The sequence below is a fragment of the Meriones unguiculatus genome, chromosome 1 (genome assembly GCF_030254825.1).
Source record: "Meriones unguiculatus strain TT.TT164.6M chromosome 1, Bangor_MerUng_6.1, whole genome shotgun sequence".
Lineage (NCBI taxonomy): Eukaryota > Metazoa > Chordata > Mammalia > Rodentia > Muridae > Meriones > Meriones unguiculatus.
The window spans coordinates 178363073-178389366 of NC_083349.1; the positions used below are offsets into that span (position 1 = coordinate 178363073).

At 46.7% G+C, this 26294-nt stretch overlaps 1 protein-coding gene across 4 annotated transcripts in view; it reads right to left on the reverse strand.

The window, feature by feature from the left end:
• Grik4 (glutamate ionotropic receptor kainate type subunit 4) overlaps positions 1-26294 on the reverse strand; it is a 426381-nt gene that overhangs the window by 105509 nt on the left and 294578 nt on the right. For all 4 annotated transcript variants that reach the window (XM_060372150.1, XM_060372148.1, XM_060372145.1 and 1 more), the window contains exon 9: positions 1976-2137. In XM_060372150.1, the coding sequence (XP_060228133.1) occupies positions 1976-2137 (162 nt within the window). The remainder of the gene's footprint in view (positions 1-1975; positions 2138-26294) is intronic.

Consider the following 26294-nt stretch of genomic DNA (forward strand, 5'->3'; position numbering starts at 1 on the left):
TATCTTTATAAAAGTTCTCTTTTCCAGACCATCATCTCTGCCTGCCCATCAGTGCCCTTGTGGTTCAGCTCTCTATTCCACCTCTTCATTCTCCTAGTTGCCTTCTCCCTCTGCTACTACTGCTCTTCTGGAAAGTATTTGTGCCACAATCAGTGAAAAGTGTGCATCACAAAAAAGGGTTGTCCCTGTCTACTTTTGGGTCCACTCAGGAAGGGAAAGAAGACATTTCTGCTATTCCTTCTCCTTCCTTTTCATTTCTTTTTCCTCCTATGATTGATCCTGCCATCTTTCCAAGGCCCATCTGTATGGGCACATACCTGCCTCTTGATTTTGTCTCTTCTTATACTGTCCCTATCTCTTCTAATTATTAAATCCCCAACTGGCTCAACCCTCATTTAAAGTCCTCTCTTTTTCTTGGCACCAATGAGCTGTTTGGCAAGGAACCCTCTATTCTCTTGTTTTTACATTTTCATTTGGTTCTTCATTGTTATTTTCTTTTGATCTGTTTTGCAAATTGTTTCAGGGAATGAAAGACTCTGTATAAATTAAGATGAATCAATTCTGACTCAGGGAGTTGTGGCTGGACTCCTTCCCTCCCTGAAATGAAAATAAGAATATCTTCTAGACACACACCTGTAACTCCCAAAGCAGTACAGACTGGATTCCCAGCATCTTAGATTCCCATTTGTTGATGAACCTCTGTAAATTTAAACTCTGCCACCATCAAAATAATACAGGGCAGGGACCATTAAGATCTCATGGACTGGTTCTTACAATCTGGATTTTGTTCAATGGAATAAACACTTAATTACAAACATCTGTTTTAGCCTAAATTCTAATTACTTAATCTAGCCATCTGTAATTTTAATGATTTCCCACGATTTTTGTTCCTTGCAGCATGATTAATGGGAATGGCATATGAAACTAGTGGGCGTGTGTGTCCCTTCCCAGCACTCCCTCTGTGCTGGCTTTGTCTCAGGCAGGAAGCGCATCTGTACATACCGCTGGCAATCTGAAAGCTTTCTGGCCAGGGTAGGCATACTGAGCATTCTCCTGGATATCTTTAGCCCAGTCCCTCCTTTGTAACCCTACACATGACATTCCCTACTTGAGGACCCCCACCTAGGATTGTAGGAAGGTGGGGGAAGCAGGCAGGCACTCATACAAGCTTCAAGAAGAAGAAAGGAGGGGGAGTCAAGATTACCGGTGCTGTATAGGAAAGAGAAAGACAGAAAAGGAGCTAAAGGGGAGACTAGAAAGAGAGTGGAAGAGAAGACAAAGAAAGAGTGGTCTGAGAAGAGGAAGGGATGAGACATCCTGTGGAGGCAGGAGCCTGTGCAGCTGCACAGGCTACCCTGATCCCTTCCAACATTCCTGGGGTGCATAAGACCCTGAAACTGGCTAGGAAGGTGATACATGGGAATACTTTCTGTAGGTGGCTTTCATGTGTCAGGAGGGCCTCTTTTGTCTTACGAGTGAGACAGAACATGCTCCTACTCTACCCAGGGGAACTAGACCCTTCTCCCAATCCAGGTGTTATACATAATGATGAATGGCAAATCTTACAACGCTTAATGACAGGGATGCTCTGAGAACTGTGTGCTCTGTCTGCTGTATCATTGTGTAAATATCACAGAGTGCACTTACATCAACTAAGATGACCATGAGGTCACCAGGCAAGACATTCAGATGGAATCACTGCTCGCTTTGTAGCCCTTGGTTGGCCAAGTCAGCTTTTGAATGTGTTTGCCTCCCACCTTCAAAAATGCCCTCTCTGATCTTGGCAGACCTCACCCATGCTTTTTTGTCCACATCACTGGACCTCCAAAGCCATTTTCCCAGATATAGAGTGGCTTACACTCCCCTGCCATGGTGCATCTTAAAGACCAATGACTTTGGGCATGCCTCATTGTATGAAGTATGTGATAGATCATGGAGAGTGTTGGGTCCCAAGGGCACCTAAGAGGATACTTACCGCAGGGCCAGTGAAGGGCACGTGGTCACAGTTCTCCTGCCAGGATTGGTTGAGGCTCTGGGAGAACTCTTGGAAGAAGGCATGGGACTGGTTGAAAATGGAAAATCCTAAGATGTTAACTCTATCATCCACAAGGCTGTCCATTCTCTGGAGGGAGAACTCCTGGTAAGATGGGGCATGAGAAAGAGAGAACACAATTAGGATGGAGGAAAAGAGGAAAGACAATGATGGCCGTGGGACACGCCAGGATACATGAGGTACTCCACTGGATGCTCAGTATATAGAATTACTGAGAGTGGTTCTTCTAGGATCTACAGTGCTGGGTTCAGGGAGAAAAGAGAATTCAGCAGGTTGACCCCAAAGCAGAGTAAATACAAGATGCACTGGGTGAGGAGAGGAACACGGAATATGTGTGGCTGGTGGAGAGAAGACCACATCCTCTGCAGGTCATCTCTGGAGCCAAGCTGGAAGGATGTCAGGCATCTTCTGCAGAGGGAATGTGGACAGACAAGGGCTATTCCCTCCAAGAATCATCATGTGATGGCTTGACGGGGAGAAAGGATGTGGCCCTTCACTGTGCTGCCCACAGCACTCTGCGGAAGGCATGAGCTCTTCCTTGAAGTATGGTTCTACCATCAAAACCACCCCAGAGGTCTTTCTGAAAATGGAACACCACCACCATGCTACCTGAGTCTGTATGCCTGGAGTTGAGTTGGGGGTAGGGTGGGGGAATCACTAGGCCCCTACATCTCATGAACACCAAAGTTCCAAAAGCAATGAATGAGCGCACGGCATGTAAAGCCTGGGGAGGTTGGAGGGGTCTGATGCGGTCAGAGTCCAAGGGCCTGAATGCTAGGGAACATTCCTGAGTAGAGAGCTAGAATGTTGTCCTGTAAGGGAGCGGGACTGCTAGCAGAGGAGTGTCCAAGTCAAGTTTTCTTTCTAAAAATGTCAATTCAAAGGTGTGCAGGCAAGGTTGTATCTTCACAATCATTATGGTTTCATTGATGTCATACATATGCAAGCATTTCTTATGTGCTTGACACTGTGGTAAGCAGAGAGGACATGCATAAGGGATGTCCTTGCTATACCTAAGGGCCTTATGGGAGTCGAGGAGACAGATAGCAAGGAGCCCAGTGCATTATTATTTCAGACAGCTATGGGTGTGGGAGCAGGGGCTGCCGCAGTCAGAGAACTGGGGCAGCTGAAGCAGTGACATCTAGCAGTTCAAGGGTGTTCATCCAGTCATTCATGCTGTGATGGTTAATGATGGTTGTCAAGTTGACAGAATCTTGAATCACCTACAAAGTAAGTCTTTGGGTACATCTGTGGGGGATTACCTAGATTACATTAGCCTCTGGCTACGCCTGGGAAGAACCTTGACTAGGTTAATTGCTGTAGGAAAACACTCGCTAAAAGTAGGTGGGTCTGGACTGCATGAAAAGATGAAAGATGGCCGAACACAAACGCTCAGTGCTCTCAGCTTCTTGATTGTGGATGCAATGTGATGAGCCTCCTTAAGCTCATGCCTCTCTTTACTCACTTTCCAGTGATGAAGGACTGTTACCTTCAACCATGAGCCAAAATGAACTCTCTCTCCTTTGATTTGACTTGATCTGCTATTTTATCCCAACCACATGTAAGGTAACTAAGACACATTGCCCAATCTTTACTCCGGACTTCCTTTGGTCCCATACAAGCAAACCATGTAGAAGTGTGTAGCTTATTCGGCTCACTGGACCATCCCTGCCAAAGTGCCTTCAGGTACAGGTCAGGCTGTCTTCCCAGACCAGAGCTGTGTCTACTGCATGCTCATTCTGAGTGCCTTATACACAGCTCCCTGACCCGTGGGCACACAGTATTTACAGGCACTAGAAATGTAGAAATGACCTATCTATTGGTCACTCAGCATGATGTGACAGATGGAGGCTGTCTTAGGCTTACTTCCTGGCCAGGTAGAAGCATTGTCTTCCTTTATCTGGTCTCCTTTTCTGATGACTTTGCTCTCTTAGCCTCTGGTGCTCCCACTTGTATCTTTCTCCCACCTACAGCCACCACCAGGACCTCAGGTAGTAGGCCTGAGCTCACCTGCCCTGATCCCAGCCTTGTCAGCTTCGGTTTGCACACTGGAGTTACAAAGACTCCTTTGGAGCCACCAACCCTGACAGAGTAGACTTGGATGAGGATGAAGTGTATTTTGGACTCTGCCACTTTCCCATTAGGGGATCCCAGACGTGCCAGGGAATGCATTGATTCATAAGCTGGTATTATGTCCTGTTTCTCTAACAGGACAGCTGCCCAGCCACTGTGGGCTAGCAGCAGGCATGAGAGGGCAGATGGCTAATGAGAAGAAATGTATTTGGCAAGGATGAGGTGACTGAGGCACAGAGCCAGGCTGTTGTTGGGAAACCAAGGGGCTTTGCTGGCAATGGATGGTGAAGGCTATGAGAATCCTCCCACACTGGCTTCTTTGTCAGTGTGGGCAGACATACTCCCTACCTTTGTGCCCACCCACATGTACAGCCTGAGAGATGAAGGTCCTGATATTTTGGATGTCCGTATTCACAAGGGCACTGTGGAGTTCAGAGCAGACAACAGCTTCTGGGTCGAACCCACCTTCCTCACCATACTGGATGTATGACCTTGAGCAAGGTCTTTAACTTTCCTGGCCTTTACAGCCAGACTTTGTAAAGTAGGAGGATTGCTATTAGAAATCTTCTATGAGAGCATCGCCCACTGAATCAAACAAGCATGGCTCACATGGGCTCAAAATACTGCATCAGTAAGCACAGGGCCTATATGGGTCTGCACCAGGTCCTCTGTGTATATGCTATGGTAATTAGCTTGGTGTTTTTTGCGGCACTCCCAACAGCAGGAGTGGGTGTATCTCTGACTATTTTGCCTGCTCTTGGGACCCTTTTCCTCCTATTGGGTTGCCATGTCCAGCCTCTAGATGAGTTATTTTGTCTTGTCTTATTGTTTCTTGTTTTGCCCTGTTTGCCTGTCCTCTCTTGGAGGCCTGCTCTTTTTCTGAAGAGGAAACAGAAGGAGAGTGGATCTGGAAGAGAGAGGAGGTATGGGGGAGATCCAGGAGAAGTGGAGGGAGGGGGGACTGTCCTCAGGATGTATTATATGAGCAAAGAATCTATCTCCAATAAAAATAAAAAAGAAATCTCCTATGTTGTTCTAAGAAACAGTCCAGGTGTCAGAGAGATGGCTGGTGGGAAAAGGGTGCTTGCCCCAAAGTTGAAGAGTTTGATCGCCTGGACCCACGTAGTAGTAGAAGCAACCAGCCTGAGCCAGGACATTCTCTGAGCCTGCTGTAGAAACACTGTGGCACACATGGCATGGCATGCCCTCATCCCTCTGCCCCGCCCACTCCCACGCCATTAAGTCAATACAAAAGAATAAACAAGCCAGGTATAAGGCAAGGCTCAGCAGCATCATCTGGCAAGTGAGAAGTACTTGGAGGATAAGTTACTGAAATACTCCTGTGAGATCTAAGCAGCATCTGGCCCTCTCCTTCCTTAGTTCCACTTGGAAGCCTGACGGGGCGGGGGGTTCCTCCTTCAGCATGATCTGGGCAGAGGAAGAATGGTTGAAAGGGTTAAATGCAGACACCCCGAGACAGTGTCCCCTAACGTGAGCCGGTCTGTCTTCCTGCCTTTCAATTCCTGCCTTCTTATCCCTCGACTACATTCTATTTCCTAGTTTCAAAGACCTCTTTAGATAAAACGATTTCAGGGGCCTCCTCGGAGATTCGTGCTATTTATGACGACTCATTGGAGAGCTTGCAGAAGGACAAGAAAGAGGAGGCAGGTCCTTTTACTGCAATTGCCATGAACACTCCAGGATTTTACTGTGCCAGCATCTAGACTGTTAGGTGTGTGTGTGTGTGTGTGTGTGTGTTTGTGCACGTGTGTGTAGGAACTTAAAATCTCCCACTGCTTCCGAAGCAAACTTTCTGAGAGTTTAGAAAACTGGTGACAGCTACCAATTTGCATACAACAAAAACCTTCTAAGACAGTATTTTCCGAAGTCTGTTCCTGCAGACATTAGCTTCCCAGGAGAAATGGACAGAAATTTCACTAAAACAAGGTTCTATGCTCAGACAATGTAGTAACAGTCACTTTTTCTTTCTGACTCTTTAAGATTCCCAGCACAGCCCTGCACACTGAAGGCTGAATGAAGTCCTGCAGTGAAGCGGCTGGCTTAATTCTGTTTAATCTCGAATTATTCAAACATATTGACTACGGAATATATATTTCCCCCTTCAAATCTGTGTCTCACAGTCTCGTTCTGCAGAACACAATTTGGGTACTGCTACCTTAAACGCATTCAGAGAAACATTATAAACCCCAAATCAGGTGGAGGAGCTGCCGGGCCAAGACAGATATTCTACGACGTTAACAAAATGCAGGCTTGCAAGGGAGTCTGATTTCTGTTTCCATTTTCAGCTTTTAACTGTGAATGCACACATGGCCATTCAAGTTCCTGAAAGATCCCTGTCTCCTCTGCCTTCCACCCAGTCTGACTGAATGGGCACTATCATAAAATAATAGCCAGGATAAGGGTGGTCTCTGGAAGGGGATAGGTTTTCATGGGGAATCCAGATAGAACTAGGGTATTTGAATCTCCCAGTAAGGGCAAATGCCAATGGTCAGAACAGATCAGGAAATAGAGGCCAAGATGCCTCCTTATGGGCATAGCTATGTGACAGCCTTTGCACAGTGTGGACCCTCTCTAAAGGGATGTATGTTTAAGGGAGAAGAGAGGATCCGGGGAACAGAGGTTACCACTGTTCTCTCTTCCTCCTCTTCTTCCTCCTTCTGCAAAAAGCCATTCTAGGCTATTTTTCAAGTGAGAAAAGATTTACTAGCCACATGTCTCCATTCAGGGTACAGATATCAAGAAACACATTTGGGGTGCCACGGGTTTGGAACAGAGTGTGGAACACCAATCTGTGCTTGTGAGCAGCCTCTGTATAGGGTAAGGGGGAGAGGAAGGTGTCCTCTCAGAGGCCCTTGTGCCCATGCTAATCAGCCAAGTCCACTAGTCAACCCATGGACAGGCCAAGTTTTGTCAAATGTGGCTGCAAATGTAAGCTCTTAAAAATTCATTCTGCCTGCCTCTGACGTCAAGGAGAAAAGCAAGAAACCAAGTCAAGACCATCTCCTAGCCCAAGCAACCCGTCTCCTTCACATTCCTAGGCCATATATGCATCCTAGTCTCTGGTACCCAAGTTAGGCACTGAAGATGTAGCCTCAGTTCCCTCCTTTTGAGACTGTGTCCAGCTCATTGCTGATTCTTTCAAGTCTGTCTCCCAAATCTCTCTGGAATGCATCCCTATCTTTCCAACCCTACTAGCAAAGACCCTCATCATCTCCCCTTTGTGAGGGCAGCATATTTAACACCGATCATGCAGCTGATGTCGGCACACAAGGCCACTGTATTGTACAACTCCATTTTTTTTTTCTCCCTGAAGACAGCGCAAATAGGGCCTGCTGTCCTTTTGCAATGTGACAGTCTCATTGGGAAACAAAAACATGTATTAGAAACAACGGACAGGTTTGGGGTTTAATGTTCATTTGTTCAGATCCTAGCCAGCTGGTCCGTGGTAGGCCTCTGAGGCATCAATTTCTTTACCTATAATGGTCAGAAGCAGCATCCACCGTGAAGGAATGTGCCCAACACATAGGAACCCCCAGACACTTGAGTTCCCTCATCTCCGCACTATGGCTTTTAACAAAGAGGACCTGAACAGCCACCTTCTTCCCTTTTCCTGGCTACCATGAGCCGCATCTGGGCCCATCCCAAATGGAAATATCTGGCCTTCAGGCTTCTCTACACCCACTTCTCGTCCACATCCCTCTGCAGGAAGCTATTCTTAGCTCCTTGACAAATGAGAAAGGCTAAGCCTAGTTGTCATAAGGTGTTAATTGCTTGGTGAGGCCATTTGTGTCCAAATAGGAAGGCTGGGGTTCAACTTCTGGATTTTTTTCAACCCTGAATAACATTAACGAAGCAAGGATTATAGTGCTAAGTGCTGCAATCTCTCGGCCACCAACTGTGCACCAGACAGAACTAAGCAGGCTTCACCCAGGATCTCTGTTTATCCTCAGAGCAAGCCTTGCTGTGCGGGAGCTCATCTTGACCTTTCATAGCTTCAGAGCTGAGACCATGTACATAAAAGTGGCTTTCCCAGGGCCAAATGGCTGGGAAACAGTAGTTCAAACCCAGGTTCTGCTGACCTCAAACCCAGTGCTCTGTGTTAGTATATGATGCACTCGTCATAAAGTCGGAAGTACTGTGATTCCACTGGTAGCATGCTAGAAAATAACCAAGGAAACCAAGTCAAAGATAATCTCAGGACACACAGGTATCAATGACAAACCAAATGGTCTGAGTGAGGAAGGGACTATGAACCATTGGTTGATTTTCCTCCTGAGAGGGTTTTTGTTTTTATTTATTTATTTATTTATTTATTTATTTATTTATTTTTACAAAGGGGTCTGGGGCTTTGTCTTAGATCCACTGCAGTCCAGACTGAGCACCTGGACAGCAACAGATTGTAGGAACTTGGGAAAGCTGTGGTTGTTCTTCCTCCTTTGCTCAGCCTGAGAATCCCACCAGAGTAAGAGCAATACTAGATATGCAGAAGGGGAGGAAGAATTAGGAATGGATGTTGGAGAATTGGAGATGCAGTACGGAACAGGATGTGTTGGGCTTGGCTTCATGAACTTGGCCAGCTTCTGGCCATTGAAGCCAATAAGGAAGATGATTGGGGCGGGAAGACTTCCTGAAACCTATGCAGGGCCAGCCTGCTCAAAGGTGGCCTCTCTGCTTTTATATAAGGCAGGCCTTCATTGGTGCACTGCTCAGGGGCCACTATCTGGCAAGCATGTAGCCTGCTGGCCTGTGATCCCTTGCTGCTTAAGGCCATTTTTTTTTTCTCTTCAGTATCCCTGGAACCTCAAGGAAACTTTTAAAAGTAAAAACTACCTTTGGGGAGGGGGACTGTAGAGATGTCTCAGTAAGTAAAAACACAGCATAAGGACTTGAGTTCAATTTCAAGAACCCACATTAAAAAAAAAAAAAAAGAAAGCCAGGTGTACACTTATAAAATCCCAGCATTAAGTGTGTGGGGTGGAGCAAAGACAGGCTGATCCCAGGGTTCACTGTCTGGCTAGCTTAAGCCTAATCAGTGAGCTCTAGCCAATTGACAGGGTACATCTCAAAGACAAGGTGGAAAGCCTGAGGGAAGAAGCTGAAGGTGACCTCTGGTCTCCACATACATGTGCTCAGACACACTGCCACTCTGGCCTCATGAGCAATGACCATGATGCTTGCACAGGAGAACAGGCATGGATCTGGAGCACGAACTTTGAAACCTTATGTTCTTCATTGCTACTGGGGAAGTGTGCAGGAGAGCTGTGCGTGTTCTGGGAATGGCATACAGGATCCTCGGATTACTAGCACATTTGTCATGTGCTTTCAAGTGTTATTAAAAGGCAATAAGGAAGACAGTGTGGCCAGGGAGCTTTCATGAACCCTACAGTGTCTGCCTGCTGCAAAGGTTGCCTCTCTGCATCTGTGTAAGGCAGCAGGCTCTCAGTGACCCTTGAACCTCGCTGGCTCTTTAAATTTTATTTTATTGAGCCAGGGTCCCACTATGAAGCTGTGGCAGTCCTAGAATTGACTATGTAGCCCAGGCTGACCTTAAACTTACAGAGATTCACCTTATTCAGCCTCCAAGGTAGTGGAATTAAAGATGTGCACCACCACATCTGATTCCTTTCTTTAAAAATTTTCCACAGTTATTTATTTATTTATTTGTTTATGTGCATGTGTGTGATGGTACACATGTGTTACAGTATGTGTTGAGGTACGAGGACAACTGGCAGGAGTCAGTTCACTTCTTCCACTGTGTGGATTCTAGGGATGAAACTCATGTCAGGATTGATGGTAAGCGCCTTCATCTATCTGCTGAGCCAGCTAGTCAGCCTGTACCTCTCCCTTCTTGCCAGGGCCCCAGACAACCTATAAAGTGAATTATTTCAGTACCACTAGAGCCTCTGGAATTCTTCCAGTTTAGCCACCTGGACCCAGCTGGGCTGTGCCTGTCCTTCCAGTCCCTTCATTCCTGAACCTGTCATGTTTCCTAACAGTCACGTCAAACTCAACCTTCTTCTCAGATGGGATTTTCTGCCGCTTGCACAAACCTCAGCCTTTGGTCTCTACAGCTCCACACATTCAGCCTCAGCCTCAAACCAGCCTGGGAGCGGAGGCTGCTGCCTTATGTTACCTCAACCACAGGAATGTACTAAAAACATCGTTTATTCTTGAGTATGCTCAGAACTGCTTCCACTGGTGTGCCTCTATGTGGCTGTCACTTTGGGCTCTCCCTACCACACAAGCATCAGATGGGGTTTCTACACATTCCCATTTAGAGAAAGAAGGAGCCAAGCGCCCAGAGCTAAGTGTTTTCCTTAAAAGACAGAAGCAGGAGGAAACCCTGCTGCATGCAAGAGCGGAACCTATTTCGTTCCTACTGAACACGCCGCGCTGGCCAAGGCCACCAGGACATGCAGTTGCACACGCCTCCTCGCTGAGCTTGTTAATGACTGACAACTTAAAATGCTGTCACCCCAGGAGTCCTGAGAACACCAAAGACTCCAATTTCCTAACCTGTTATTACGAAGCGGGAATGATGGAAGGAATCCTGAGATCATGTCACCCTTCAACCTGAACTCTGTGTCTCCCCACCCCACTTGGCTCCTCTCCCTTGCTGCCTTATCTGTGACTGTCCGTGATTACCCACCAGTCTTTCAAGCTAGAATATGGAAGTCACCCTCAACTTCCTCATTCTCTCCCCACATCTCCCGCTCTGCAAGCACATACTCATTCATTGGCTTCTATTTGAGACCATTTTCACTTCTTTCCATCTCTAGGCTCTGTCCTCTGCTCTCTATCCCTACCACCTCTATCTCACTTCTGGTCCTCACCAGCTCGTGCCTACCTTTTCTCTGGTCTTGTAATTCGCCAACTTCCTTTGCCATTGCTATTATTGGAGGGATGTTTGTGGAATATAAATTTGATCGTGAACTTTCAATGCCACCATCTGCCCCAGAAGCACACAAGGCACAGTTAGACACACGAGTCTTTGTGTGATTCATGCCTACCTTTTTCACAGTCCCCACCTTGACCTCCTTTATCACATGTAGTTTGGAACAGAGCCACTCAGGTGTGCCATCATGGAACCTCTGTTGTCTTATTAGAGGTTTTATCATGTTAAGTCTAACATGCCCAAGCCTGGTTGCTGTTTGAAACACATGTGTTTACACAGCATCTACTCAGTTTATCCACTTGGGTGTATCACACATGGAAAGAAGTCAGTACTGGTGACTGAATAGATTTCATAGGAGAATACCTGCCATCTCACATGAGCAGTCAGGGCCTTGATACTGCCGAAAGCTCTTCTTTATAACCATATTTATTCACTTCTCCTCAGGACCTGACACATGGCAGAAGCCAGGCCCCTCCCTGCCTTGTCTCAGAAACCTCAACCTTAGCCTTTCTTGGTAAGACCCTACAGCCAGCAGAAGTTTGCAATCTCTTGGGCACCTTGGCATTCTCTCTCCTTCTTTCCCTCCCTCCAGAGGCCACCTAACTGTGGTGCCCGCCAGTCTATTTATCTGCATCAAAGCCTGTGCTCTCTGCAGGCTGGAAGATTGCTTTTTGTGTAATAGGTCTTTGAAGACAGTGGCAGCTGGGAGGCTAATTCATACCTGTCAGTAAGTCCTATTTAATGGAAAATTTGGTCCCAAACCTCCCAGCTCCCAGCTCTCCTGGATCCTTCTCCCTGCATGTTTCCTATTCATTTACTCCCATGACCTGAACATTCACATCTATTCTTCCCAGGAACCTTGTCCCTTTTCTGCTTTGCTTTCCCAGTGTGAACCCACAAACAGGACTTCAGAGACAAGAATAAAGTCTGTCTTACTCATTGCTCTGGCCCCAGCCCAGCACCCCATCTTGTGCTCAGCAAGTGTTCAAGGTACATTCATTAAATGAATGAATGTTCTCTTGGAAACACAGCCTCACGGTGTAACGGCCTTTACAAAGATGCCCATCATTTGTTCCCACAAAGAGGAAGACAGAGGCCACGTGGAAAACCCTCCCTTCTCCTCTGCAGCACCTGGGGCTGAATTGAGAAGATTGTTCTGTCTTTGGGTGCTAAATAAGTAGCTGTTAACTATTCCGTTAGCTGTGAAGCTTAAACTTCCATGAGTGAACTGACATGAAAAATGGTAGCTACCTTGTGTTCCTGCCTATGGGCTAAGGAGAGTTACTGCTTTCATGCAGACTTTGCGTCATGTATCAGTCTTTGCAGCCAAGGTCCTCTGCACTCAGGACTGCTAGTGTGACCTCTTACCTTCATATCAGAAGGTCAGTGTCTCCTTCCTCAGGTCCCAGTGCATTACCTTCGGATATATAGACAGACACATACCTAAGGCACCCCCCCTTCTCCCCGTGGGCACAGTTGTCTGGGAAGATGAGTGACACTGTCAGTCCGTGGTCTTTGCCTCCTTACTGACTCTGCTTGCCCCACCTCTGCAGCAGGTTGCCTGAGAGGCGGGCAGCTTGCTGACTGTGATGTGTGACAGGCCACTAGGTTTTAACAGCAGCCAAAAGCATACAGAGCAGATGGCCTAGAGGTGGAGGGAGGTATGGAGAGCAGGAAGCCAGGGTCAACACTGTGAGCCGCTTCAGGAGTGAGGGTCAGGGGTTTGGGATTTACTGTAGGGTAATGGGGAGCCCCCAAAAGATCTTTAAGAGTGATGCGATCAGGAATGGTTTAGGAAGATTTTCACTTTCAACCAAGATAAAAAGCTGGACTTCAGGATTTACAAGAGGTGTCACAAGGTGAAGTTTCTGACAGGATGATGAGCACCCTGTTACCCCTGGGCTGTGCATACAAGATGCCAGCAGTATAGAGCAAGCATGCCGGATGCCTTCAATGATGATTAATTGAGCTTCGGATGCCTTTGACAGTGAGTGGAGGATAAAGAAGCTGGATTGCTTAATAATAACAGCACTTGCTACTCTTAATGGTGCTTGTAATACAATAGCACTTACAATGGAATAATAATAATAATAATAACAATAATAATAATATGATTTGCCATGGTATGTTTTCATCTCATTCTCCTTGCACTGCCTAAACAGTCATTAATCTCAAACACTTCTCTCAGCAGGATCGGAATTCTTCAGGGTAGAAAGCACCTCCTGTAGTTGCAGAAATCTCAGAAGGCCTCAGTTTCCCCCTTTATTCTAAGTCTTCCCTCAGGGACTCACCGTCTGAGGACCAGGGATTCACCTTGCCCAGAGTCAGGTGCTACCTGCTGTGAGGTCATAAAGTGGCCCTATTTCCTGCCACAACTATCTGCAGTGACTTCCTGGTTTCCTGGCTACCTCTTGCCTAGTCTCACTGATGGTAATGAGGAAAGTACAAGGAATCAGCTAATTCACACATTCAGTGAGGACTGTAGGATGATTCTACGTGACACTTAGGACTCCCCATGCCCCTGCAGGCCACACACACACACACACACACACACACACACACACCATCCCTGCAACTGGGACCTCAGTGAGCTTTACTTCTATGACTAGTTTATACCACGTGGTAAACTTTATCCAACTTACCCACAAGTGTTTGAAAAGCAAAGTTGGTTGTGGAACAGATAGTCAAAGAGATTTAATAATGGGTAAGAAGTTGGGGACCACGCTAGAGTGAAGTGTCCTGTTGATGAGATGGTGTAGACCCCAGGCAAAGGCTGGGGAATGGCTCCAGATGTCCATTGCTCACCAAGGCAAGAGTCAGAAAAACAAACAACAAACAAACAAAAACAAAGATGGCAGCCCTCTAGCCTCAATAAAGTGAATTCTACCAGTGACAAGAATGAGTTGGGAAGAGAGTGTCCTAGGCTACAGTGACAACACTGCCATCAAATAACTTGAAATTTTAGCTGGAGCAAAGCCCCATCATGATAAGCCAAACTGATGACCTACACAGGCCACTAGCTTCTTGATAATTTGTTTCACAGTGATGGACAGAGTGACAAAGGCAAGAGACTGGCTGGGAGAGAAAGAGCAAATTCTCACACAAATACCATGTGGCCAGAAACCTTAGACAAGCTTCAACCTTCTCTGAGCTTCACTTTCCCACTTTACCGACCCACAACTCTACCTTGAAAGGTCATGGTCAGTGCTAAATGATCTTGAATGTAGGGCCTGGAGAGATAGCTCCATCAATGAAGTGCTGGCCATGCCAACATGAACCTGAGTTCAACCCCTTGGACCTACATAAAACCCCAGGCATGGTGGCATGTCCTCATAATCATGTTGCTGGGAAAGGAGAGGTAGGTGGATCTGGGGTTTGAGGGACAGCCAGCAGAACCTACTTGGTGAGCTCGGGGTGAGAGATCGTCTCAGAATACAAAGTGGATATATCAAAGGATTACCCCTGGAGTCTACACTCATAATATGTTCACTGCCTCCCCTACAAAGATCAGGAGCTTGGAGAGACATCTAGCACACTGCTACACCCCAAACCAGAGGCAACTATTGCTACACCTCAGCTTGTGAAAATGGGTAGATTTTTGTTAATGCATCTTCCTGATGGTAGACATCTTGAAATTACTAGCTCAACAGACAGCAGAGGTAGGGAGGCATCTCTCCCCAGATGAACGGGACTTCTGAATATTTAAGAACTCTGTGGCAAGACTCAACACCTCCCTCTCCCCCTAAGCCCTATCAGACAGATGGCCCTGGCAGTCAGAGGGGACATTTCCATTACATTTCCAGAGATACTAAGCCAGAGACATCCCCAGAGCCTGGTTCTTATTTCAATTTGATTTATTTGCTACAAGCAACCTGATGCACCCAGTAACAAGCTCACTTGGGCTTAGGAGAAACTTGAAAGTGTGTACCCGAGTTGAAAGCAAAGATGAGGCATGAGTTCCAACTTTTATTAAACGGATGAAACACAAGTATCTCTAACTCAGATCTGGGAGCCCCCGGGGAACTGATCTTTGCTCTCACCCTGTTTGTCAAATATCAACATAGGTGTTTGTCTGATAATTGGCTTCTCTGAAACACCACAGAGCTTCTATGCCTCCACCCGGAGCCACAGTACCTTACAGAAGGCTTTTCCAGTTGGTACCCCAGGCACACCTCTCCTCTGTTCCCTCATATTGCTGCCCCTCCTAGATAGGAAGCTCCTGACTCCTGCAGACACTCCTGTCTCACCTCAGTAACCAGATGGCACAGTGATGTTAGGTGAGGTGCCATTGTGAGGCCCCAGGGCAGGCTCCTCCTTCCACTCCAGCTCTGAAAAAGATGAAGGCATAACTGGCTCCTAGCCATTTTCAATGCTCTGTAGACCTAGGGTTGGTGCTTCTTCTTCTCTGGGGTAATTGACCCCTCATTAGACATTCATGGATACTCCCCCAGTTCTCACCACGGGGAGAAAAAAAAGTGGTGAGACCAAGCAGACTATGGCAATTTTTAGCCTTCCATGCATCTTGAGCCAACTGGCTGTCTGCATTCATCAAGGGAAGGGTCCCATCTGTGAGATCTTCACCTAGCCTCTTCTAGTCACAAAGGCTGCTAAAGGTCCTTTTCAGTGGTGTTCCTCCTTCTTCGTGACTCTAAGTTAGAAGCTATCACGGTCAGGGACAAGGGCAGACTCCTGGGCTAGAGTTCTCCTGTCACATTTCTGAGCACCTGGCACCCTGCTTTGAAGGAAGCAGGGCTGCACCAGAGACACCAGTCAAATACCCCCTGCTTGTGCCCTGGGGCAGTTCAAGATTTTGACTGCTTTTTAGGATAATGGTACTCATCTCTTTGGATGAGGAGAATTGTTTAACTGTTATCCAATTGACAATGTTTGGGCCTGTCATGTGACAAGTGACCTGGGACAGACATTTGTGACAAACTACCATCAAGTGAAAAGTGCTGAAAAGGTCCACTGGGGACTCCAGCTCTTCCTGTTTTCCTGCCTTAGATAGGACAGGCTAATCCTTGTGAAGAGGATGAAGGCTTGGAAAGGTCCTTCCCACTCTCAAATGCCTTTTTCGTAAATGCACAGCTTCCTATTCTCTGACAACTTTGTTCAAAATGCTCAGTTGTCTGGCACAGACAAGATACTAACTTCAGGTACCCTCCACTCAGAACATGATTCTCCTCTTCCCCTTTCACCAGGCTCACTCCTGCTGATCCATCTGGACCCACTGGGTGATGTCGCCACAGAGGAGTATTCTGTGAATATGCTCAACAAACCAGAGGCTCTTCTCCGATAGCCCCACAGCACCCTGTACTGTGTGTCTTCTCACCTTCCTATGCCCCAATTGATTTACAATCATCTGCTTGGGTTCCTCTCCCTCTCCAGTCTGGCCCCCTCGAAGATCAAGACTATTCATTGTTATCCCTCCAACGCACAGCACAGTTAGTACTCAGTTAGTGCTGATCTAGACAGAGGTGAATTACCAGCGAGGAAGCCTCCTTCTTTGACTCTCCCTGTGGGAACTTAGGCAAATCATGTTTACTCTCTAGCTGCTTACTTAACTTCACAGTCACTAGACTTAGTCATTTCGACCAAAGAAGCGCGGTGCTGTCGCCAGCCATTATCACCTTGGATTGAGTGGGATTTGAAGGACTCTGAGAAACACAGAATGGAAATTTTCTGGGCAACAGAGTGTAAGAGAGATCAAGACACTGTTTCCCAACCAGGGGACTCTGGTCAGCTGAAGAAGTAGGGGTGGGTAGGGGGTGTTGTGTGTAACAAGCAAGCCAGAGGAGGACACTGGAAGATCTTGTTCAGGAAAGACACTTTAGTGCAAAATGAGCTGGTCACTAACATTCATCCAGACACAAGTGGTATGATCATCCAATTCATAAAGTCAACTGCATTTAAGAACAGAGAGGTCCACAGGTATGTTAGCACACACACCTTTAATCCAGGACTTGGGAGGCAGAGGCAGGTTGATCTCTGAGTTCCAGGCCAGCCTGATCTATAGAGCAAGTTCCAGGACAGCTATGGCTACATAAAGAAACCCTGTCTTGAAAATCCAAAACCAAACAAAAATAATTGAGAGTTTTTGGAGATCTAGCATATCCCCAGAGGGCAGGACTCATCTAGGATCATACAAAGTCCATTATCAGGCACAACCAAGACAAGACTTCTGGCTGCTGATGCCAACTGAGTGATAGCAAAGTCACATGCACTGCAGAAGGGCTACCAAGCCACAGAATCTTCCATGATGGCTCTGGCTCTGACGTCCCATCACACTCCTTGCTCTGGCCACCACACCCATCATAGCTCACTCTGCCCACAGTCACTCTCATCTGGTTCTCATCTCCAACACATCCTATAGAGAAGCCATGCCTGTAAGCCTTCCTCCAACCTCAAGAAGCACAAAATGTTCCCTTCTCTGAACTCCTGCACCTTATGTTACTAGACCAAGATCTTGTTGAGACATACCGCACTGAACCACATCAGACTGGCCCTTGTATTTCTGACCAGACCAGGCTCCTTAATAGACATTCACTGAAAGGGCAGAGTTGTGGTGTAGTTTTGTTTCTGCTGCTATGATAAAATAGCTTGACACACAGTAACTTGGGGAAGGAAGGGTTTTGTTTGGCTTACAGTACCAGGGTTCAGGCCATCATTGAGGGGAAGTCAAGGCAGAAAATAGAAAGAAGTAGGCCCATAGTCAAAAGCAGAAAGAAACAAATGCACGTGCTCAGCTTATGTGCTTGCTCTCAGCTACATAGGGTTCTTTTTTTTTTTTTTACACTATTCAGGATCCTTGCCTAGGGAATGGTGCCACCCACAGTGGGCTTGGTCAGTGAGTAATCAAGAGAGTCAACCTGATCTGGATAGTAACTCATTGAGACTCTCTTCCCGGGTGATTGTAGGTTGTGTTAAGGTGTCAGTTAAAGCTAACAAGCAAGGGCTGATTTCCTCTTTTCCCTGGGGAACTTGCTTAATCATGGCTAGCTAACCATTTAATAACCGTGTAACTTACACCAAGATCTATGTTCTGTTAACCATCGTGACATGGGGACTTTCTACCTACTTCTGGCTGTCTTGGAACTCACTACGGAGACCAGGCTGACCCAGAACTCACAGAGATCTGCCTACCTCTGCTTCCCAGGTGCTAGAATTAAAGGTGTGCACCATAATGCCCAGCAAAGACTGTGTGTGATAGTTGTATTGTGTGTGTCTTTTCTGTAATTTTGTCTGCTTTTTTTTTTTCCTGGAGTTGTGGACCAAAACCAGGTCCTTGCACTTGCCAGACAATTGCTCTACCACTAAGCTAAACCCCCAATTGTAATTGTCAAAAAAATTTACAGGACAAAAATAAACCAAACCACAAAACATTAGTGCCTCTGGAACCCCCTTCTGACTTCCCCTGCCATTGCTCTTTACAAAAGTACCCACAGTTTCCAAGCAGCGACTCAGAGCACACACACAGGATGGTTAGACTCTTAGCAGAGCACCAGGCTGGACAGTCACCTCTCCTCCTTAAGAGGCAGTTTGTCTCCGAGGACCAGCAGACATCTGTCACTGCCTCACCTGCCACCTCTCAGGCTCCCATTGGGCAGGGTGGGGGTGGGGCAAGACATTCATAGTTCAGAAAGACTCATGGGAAGCTTTCCATTCATTACTCTGCCCTGAGTTGAAATAAATACGCATTTAGTCACCAGAGCATACTGGAATATGCAGAATGGCTCTCCTAAAGGGCTCAATAAAGCTGAAATATGTGGGGACTCTTAATAATTTTACAATAAACTACATTTTAGAATCAATTGCCCTGGCACCAAGAAAGATGTCTGACTGATGGATTGCAGTTTTGGCTGGCTGGTGAGTGTGTGTGTGTGTCATACTCTCTCAGTGAAAGTGTGAACAATCTGGGAAAAATTAAGACATCGAAGAAACTATTGTTCTAACTAGGTGAGGCCAGTTTTGACTTTTTTTTTTTTTCTGATAAGAGCTCCAGAGTTGAGGAAAGCCAGAGGTGGTAATCAATCAATCAATAATTAAGAAAATGAAAACGAGGTCTCAGGGTGGAAATATTCAGTGGAGAAGTTGCTGGGGACAGGGAGAAAGAAAGATCCGCCAGCTGTCAACTGAGCATTAGAAACCCCCACTGCTCCCCAGAAAGTGTTATTACCCTACTTTGCCATAGGGTCCATGATGATTAATCTTGAGTGTCAGTTTGATTAGAATCCTGTAGGGGACAGCCCCCGGGGCATGCCTGTGAGGGAGTTTTCAGGGAACTTGAACTGAGCTGAAAAGATCCATTCTGAACGGGAACGGCGCACTCTGCTGTCCCAGGTCTGGGGCTGAGTGAAAAGGCGGAAGTGAGCAGTGCACCAGTGTGCCAGTGTTCATCTCTCTCTGCTTCCTGGATGGAATGCAACGTGACCAGCCCCTTTGCACTCCTGCTGCCTTGTCTTCCTGCCCAGATGGGCTCTACCTACCTTGCCAAAGTTCGCCAAAACAAACCTTTCTGTCCTTGAGTTACTTTTCTCAGGCATTTTGCCATAGCAACCGGAAAAGTAGCAAATGGAATCCAGTTGGTAAAGTAGTTGCCACATGGACATGTAATGTAGGGCAGGGCAGAGAGTAAAACTCACGCTCCCTTTGACCTGAGGCCCTGCCTGCTTCTGTGGAACACGGCGATCCACCCTTGGTGTCCACAACACAGTGCGGAGGCACTCCAACCTCTTGTGCCCAGCATGGGGAAAAGGGGAAAGGGGAAACTGACCTTTCAAATCTGAAGGGGAGGGATTGATCTCAAAACCCTGGGGCTCTCACTGTGTGGGTCAGGTAGTAGGTTCAGGCCTCAAGAAGCCACATGACCCAAGATCACCAAGGCACAGTGTGGCCATCAGTACCTCTTGATGAAAGAGAAGCCACTCAGCACAATCAATCATGGTCAGCCTAGAATTCCATTTTCCTTCTGCTATGATCCTTCTCAGTGCCAGCGTGGGCCTCAGGTTTCGACATCTCCCACCCTCAGCAGAGTTCTAAGCCCTGCCTCTTGGATCCTGATTTAACCGCCCTGCCAGGTCTTCATACCCTTCAGTCCAAATGTGTTCAGGCTGGAATGAGAGGAAGGACATGCAAGACTCAGCAGTTCCCCATCACTGTGTAGGCTTCATATGTGCAGAGGCATCCTAGGGATGGGGAAAAGAGCTCAGCATTCCCAAGCTGGACTGCAGCCAACCAGCCTCCTGGGCTCCTTTTAGCTGGAGAGCTTTTGTAGGATGAACTGAATTCCCTTTGGCTGTGAGGAAATGCACCGTGCCCCCCAGAACTCCCAAGCCTGGAACTCTAGAATATGAAGAAACAATCCATTCACCCACCCAATATACATTGGTTGGGCATTTATTATGACTCCAGTCAGCCACTAGGGTTACAGAGATAGACAAGACAGGCTTGGTCTGAGTGCTGACTGTGTGAGGACTTGAGTTGGAACATCTAGCACTGACATATAAGCCGAACGCGGCCATGTATGCCTGAACCTCAGCATTCCGATGCTGAGATAGGCAGATCCCGGCAGCTGGCTGGCCAGCCAGGCTAGCTGGAAGGGAAGCTCCAGGTTCAGTGAGGGAGACCCTGCCTTGAGGAAATAAGGTGAGGAGCAACAAACCAAGACATCTGATGCCCTTCTCTGGCCTGCATATGTGAAGTTGAGTACATGCATTCATAGACACAGGTGTACACCACACATACACACACCTAGTGATGAGTCAGGATGACTGCAGTGGAAGTCATTAAATAACACCTGGAGGATGGACAGAGCTGGCTTGCCATAGATAGGAGCAGAAGATTGGGATAACGTCATTCGCCCTTTCTCCTGAAATTAATTGCCTTTTCTCTCTGTGTCTGCCCTGGCTCCCCTTCCTGTAATAATTTTAGCAATTTCAATTACTTATGCCTAATCTCACCGATAAGCCTTTGAAAAATAAATACAAACTCAGGTCCTGCTTCGCAATAAAATGAAGTGAGGGGAGGATGGCCAGCTGCACATAGCTATTCTGCGGAAACAGGTAGGGCCAGGGACGTGGAAGAGTGATTGCTGCAGAGCTTGCTGGGTGGGACCTGGCTACAGCCTGTGACAGAAAAGGCCTAATCCGAAGCTACTTCTGTGGGCCACGTGGGGCCTCCATACAATGTGCCATTCTCCTCTGTTTCCAGAAAACAGTCTTATCCCCAGGACATTGTGAATTGGACTGCTCCCAACCATTGTACAGAGAAACAAGTCCAAGGCTTAGAAAGACCCTCGGAGTATACCTCTTGAAACCCCACAATATACAGAGACGAAGGACTGAAGCTCAGCAAGAAGGAACGGCTCGTGTAAACAACAGCGTGACTAAGTGAGGCGGTTAAGAGCTAACTGTCTGGCTTTATGCTCTGGCTCCACCACAAGCAAGAGACCAAGGCATTACCAGCCTCGGCTCTTGTAAGTGGGAACAAAATAGCCGTTTTGGCTGGAGCTGATGTGAGGCTTATATGAGAAAATAACCATGGCGTAGGGTTTACAGGAGCCCCGCACAGAGAAGCCGTTCAATAAAACGGCAAGTACAGCCGTCGCTGTCATCCATCAGCAGTGGCAGGATTAGCCCTGGGTGTCCAAGTGCCTCCACTGCCAGTCCAGAACCTCAACCCCTCCTGCTGGCAGAACTATTCCCCTGAGGCTTCTCTCTAGATTCCCCCAGGGAACAAGTCTGGGGTGCCACTGCCTTCTATGCACCCCACAGTATGGAAATGGTGGTGATGACAAACAGACCAGGTTTCTGTTTCTCTGAGGTCTCCTGCTCTTCACTGACCTCCCACGAGGCTCTTGACTTTACCCCTAAATCTGGACACCACTCCCCACCAAGGTGGCAGCTTCCTGCTGTGGCACATGGCCTGTCTGAGCTCTCTGACAGTGGATTATAGAGTGATCTTATCTTTCCTATTAGGAAGAGATTGTAGCTCTTGCTGGGTTCATTAACAGCTGGGGAGCTCCCTTTCCCCCCAGATTTATTTATTAGCTCAAATCTAGCTTCCCCTCCACGTCTTCTTTTCAGACACAATGGCCACAATAGCAGACTGGGCTTTGCCCAGAGCCTTAATTCTTCATGTCTTGTAGCCAACTTGCACGTGTCTTGTGAAACAAAGGTTCCTCCAACCACAGCTACACAGGCTGGAGGACAGAGACTCTATTTCAGTAGCTAAGTAAAGTATGTCCATAACTGGCCTGTGTGCACCCTATCAGGGCAGGCACACTCTAAGCCACCAGCAATCTTGGTCACCGGCAACACCATGGGTGCTAGCATCTACTCTTAGGACCAGTTATCCTCTAAACAGACAAGCCAGAGTCCTGGTGTCAATTGCTCTTGTAGCAACCACAAAAGAGAAGTGCAGTTGCAATTAGTAGTTCAATAATGTGACAGAGATTCATTGCTGATGACCAAGCCTAGTTCCCCTTCTGCCTAGGCACACAACTAAACTACATTTCCCAGACACCTTTGCAGGCACGTGCAGTCTCATGATAAGATCCAGCCAACAGAATTGTAAGAAGTGATCTGCACTGCTTCGAAGCTTGACCCATAAATTACTCTGTGTGTGAGCCTCCATGTTTTTCCCCACCCCTGGCCTCTATGAGGCACATTTGTAAGCTAGGGATGCCTGGGACCCTAAATGACCTTACTGGAGGCTGTTACTATCAGGGACAACTTTGTGGAACTTCTGGTAAGACATGTATGGTCTACCTTCTATATCTGTGGGTTCCACACCGTGGATTCATCCCACAGCCAACTGAAAATAGTCAGGGAACAATGAGGTCTGTGTTGAGCATGCACAGATACTTTCCTTGTCACTGTTCTCTAAATGATACCATATAATAACTATCAGCATCTACTTTACAGTATGGGGAAAAATACTACACCATTTAAAGGAAGAACTTGAAGATCTGCATATTTCTTTTTGTTCACAAAGGGTCCTAGGACCCCTTCCTCCCCATAGTGAGAGACAGTGTGCTTGCCTCTCCGTGAATCAGCAGGGTTTGTGGACTGATTAGCTATAGCAGTTATCTCTGCTTACTAGCTACAGTGCCAACATCAACTATTCTAAAGTTCCTACTAAGGACCTTTAAAGACAGGCATTACCACTATTCATATCTTACTGATGAGGAAACCAAAGTCCCGAGAGCCCCAGGTCCACACAAGTGACTAAAAGAAGCAAAAGCAGGGCTTCTCGCCTGTTCTGAATGTCCATCAGATCCAGGTTCTTAAACAGCAGCTGCTTCCTCTTATTACAAAGCTTCTTCATTAGAAGGGCCCTCAACTACACCTGTGGGGTCTTGACTCTTCCAATCTGCAATCTCTAACTAGAGGGAAGCAGCATATCTGAACCCTTCACGCCCACCAGTATGGCTCTTATTAGAAAATGAAAAATAAGAAGTATCGGCAGGGCTGAAGCAAAGCTCAAACTCTTGCGCACGGCTGCTGGGAATGAAACATGGTGCAATCATTCTAGAAAACAGTTTGGTGATTTCCCAATAAATTAAAATGCGATGAGCGTCTAGTCCAGCGAGTTCCCTCCTTAGGTGCCTACCCAGGAGGAGCGAAAGCAGAAACTGAAACAGATGTTTGCACATCCATGTTCATGGGTCACAATACCAAACAACTGGACTACTCGCTGACGGGTTAATGGATATGCAAAATGTGGTATACCATGCTACAGGCACCATGGTATATTATTCATCTTGGAGAAGGATGAGCCTCAGAGACATTAAGCTGCATAAAGTAAGCCAGACACAAAGGGAAAAATGTTGTATGACTTTGTGTATGTGAGGCACATAGTCACATTCACAGAAAAGTGTGGATGTGTGTTTCGGGGACCAGAGAGGGCTGGGAATAGGAGGGGACCAGAGCACCTGTGTAATAAGAACAGTTTTGGTTTGGGAAGATGGAGAGCATTGCAGAAGTGGAGGGGAATGATGGTGGCATAACAGTGCAAGTATGTCTAGTGCCACTGAAAGACACTGATGGTGGATAAAATGGTAAATGTTTTTACGAGTATTTGTATCATAATAGAATTTTTTTGTTAAAATGAAGGAAATGAAACTCTGATACACGGTACAATATGGATATAGCTAGAAAATATTACACTGAGTGCAATAATCCAGATACCAGCTACATAATATTGTATAACCTTTCTGGTGTGAGGCACCTAAAAGGGGTGAATTCACAGAGAAGAAAGAACAAAGGTCACTAGGGGCAGGGGTGAAGGAATAGGAGCCATTGTTTTGGGGTTTCCTTGAGTTTTAGAAATGGTGTTGATGCTTATAAACGGGAATGTGTCGATACTGCTGAACTAGGGCAGGAGCTGGCTCTCTGGGCTGTGCAAGTGTTGACTTTGCACAGTTGTCGGTATACTGTTTTGGAATGTATACACCTTACCTGGTTCATTCAAATGCTGATTTCTCTCCCTCACTATCTGATTTCCATCCTGATATTGTATTGTGATACTTATTCTAAGCATCACCTGCCTCAAGTTTGTGTAAACATGCCACCATTTGCTCTCTAAAATGTCAATTAAAACAACCAGCCACAATGTTGAGCAATGGAGAGGATAGGGTGGGACATCCTGGTTCAGAGTGGGAGGAGAGGAAGGCAGAGGAGGAGGAGAAGTGGCAGGAGCAGAAGCTGGGAGAGCAGAGACTGGAGGAGAGGTCTTGGAATGAGGTGGAAAGATGGACCGGACCTAAGATATCACTAAAAGCAAGTATAATGGGAAAAATTTGAATGGCAGGAAACTACGTGGGCTTGGAGGTTTAGGAAGGAATAACTATTGCCCAGCATTGTGATCTAGGTTAATTAAATAAATCCCAGTCTCTGTGTGGTGATTTGGGTGTACAGCTGTTTTGGGATTAACCACAGCTCTACTAAAAGATACATCAGTAGCAAATTTTGATGACTTAATACAACACACAGTGATTCTATTTGGCCTGTTTTGTCCCTTCCTTAGTACACAATCTCTCTTCAGCCTAACCTTGACCTGCCATCCTGGCTGGGCCTTGCTTCCTCCTATTACCTTCCATGATCCTGACCTCTGGCCACATAAACCTCTGGCTTTCTGTGATTTCTCATATTTTTGTGATTTGTGCCCCATGAGCCAACAGTCTGCCCCAGGCTCCCACGTCATCTGGGTGCCTTCCATCTATGATCAAAGACTTGATCCCCTGGGACTGATCCTTGACTCCTTAGAACCATAAATGTGGACGAGCAGTTGCTTTACTGGCCAATTAAACCACCACCGTGTGCACCCCTAAGTCCACATCAAAATAGATGAGAGGATTAAAGTGCTCTTGCTGTGCATTTGGACTTCGAACTTTTATTCTGGCTAGAGCAGGGGCGTTGTCCCAAGCACAGGTCTACCTCCTGTTGCTGAAGCGTCTGTCCCATTATCTTACAGCTTTCTGTCCCTCTGCCACTGAGTTAGGCTTCGCATGGACACACTAGCCTGACTTCTAAACCACAGACTCTGCTGGGATCTGCTGGCCTCTGCTAGACGCAAGAGCAGCCGCAGTGTTTTCCTGGGTCAGCAACATTTCAAGCATGTCACTCAAAGTTCAAGGCCGACATGCACACTCTCCTTGATGCCCAGGCCCTGCCTGGGAAAGAAACTGTGCTTTGTGTAAGCATGAACAGGGTTCAACGAATTGATGGCTTTATGTTTAATTTATTTTGATTGGTCATTTGGTCTTAACTCTTGCTATAGGTAATCCACAGATCGAACCCAGAGCTGTCAGTTTAATTCATTTATTACAGATGCCCTATGTCAATCAGTGTTCTTAGCACCTGGATGGGACTGAGGCATGGGGACATGGTCAATACTCAGCAATTACTGACATGTACACAAACATCTTGCCATGGCAAGTATGCTCATGCATAATAACTGATTGACCGGGTTGTGTTCAGTCACTGGAAATCAATAAAATGGTATTTTAGGGATCATTTTTTGGGGGAGGGAGCAAAATATGTTTCCTGTTCCTTTTAACCTGCAAGAAGCAAAGCCTAGACTTTCTAAGGTAATAATTCTCTTTTATTAAACTCGAATTGTGAGCTAGTTGCTCTCCTGAGATAGGTGCAGGGCCCACTGACCAAAGAGGTTGCCAGAGCTCAGACAGGTTAAGTAGTCTGCACAGTGGGTAGCTGCTCAGACTAGAAGGTTAAAGGCCTGTCTGTCAAT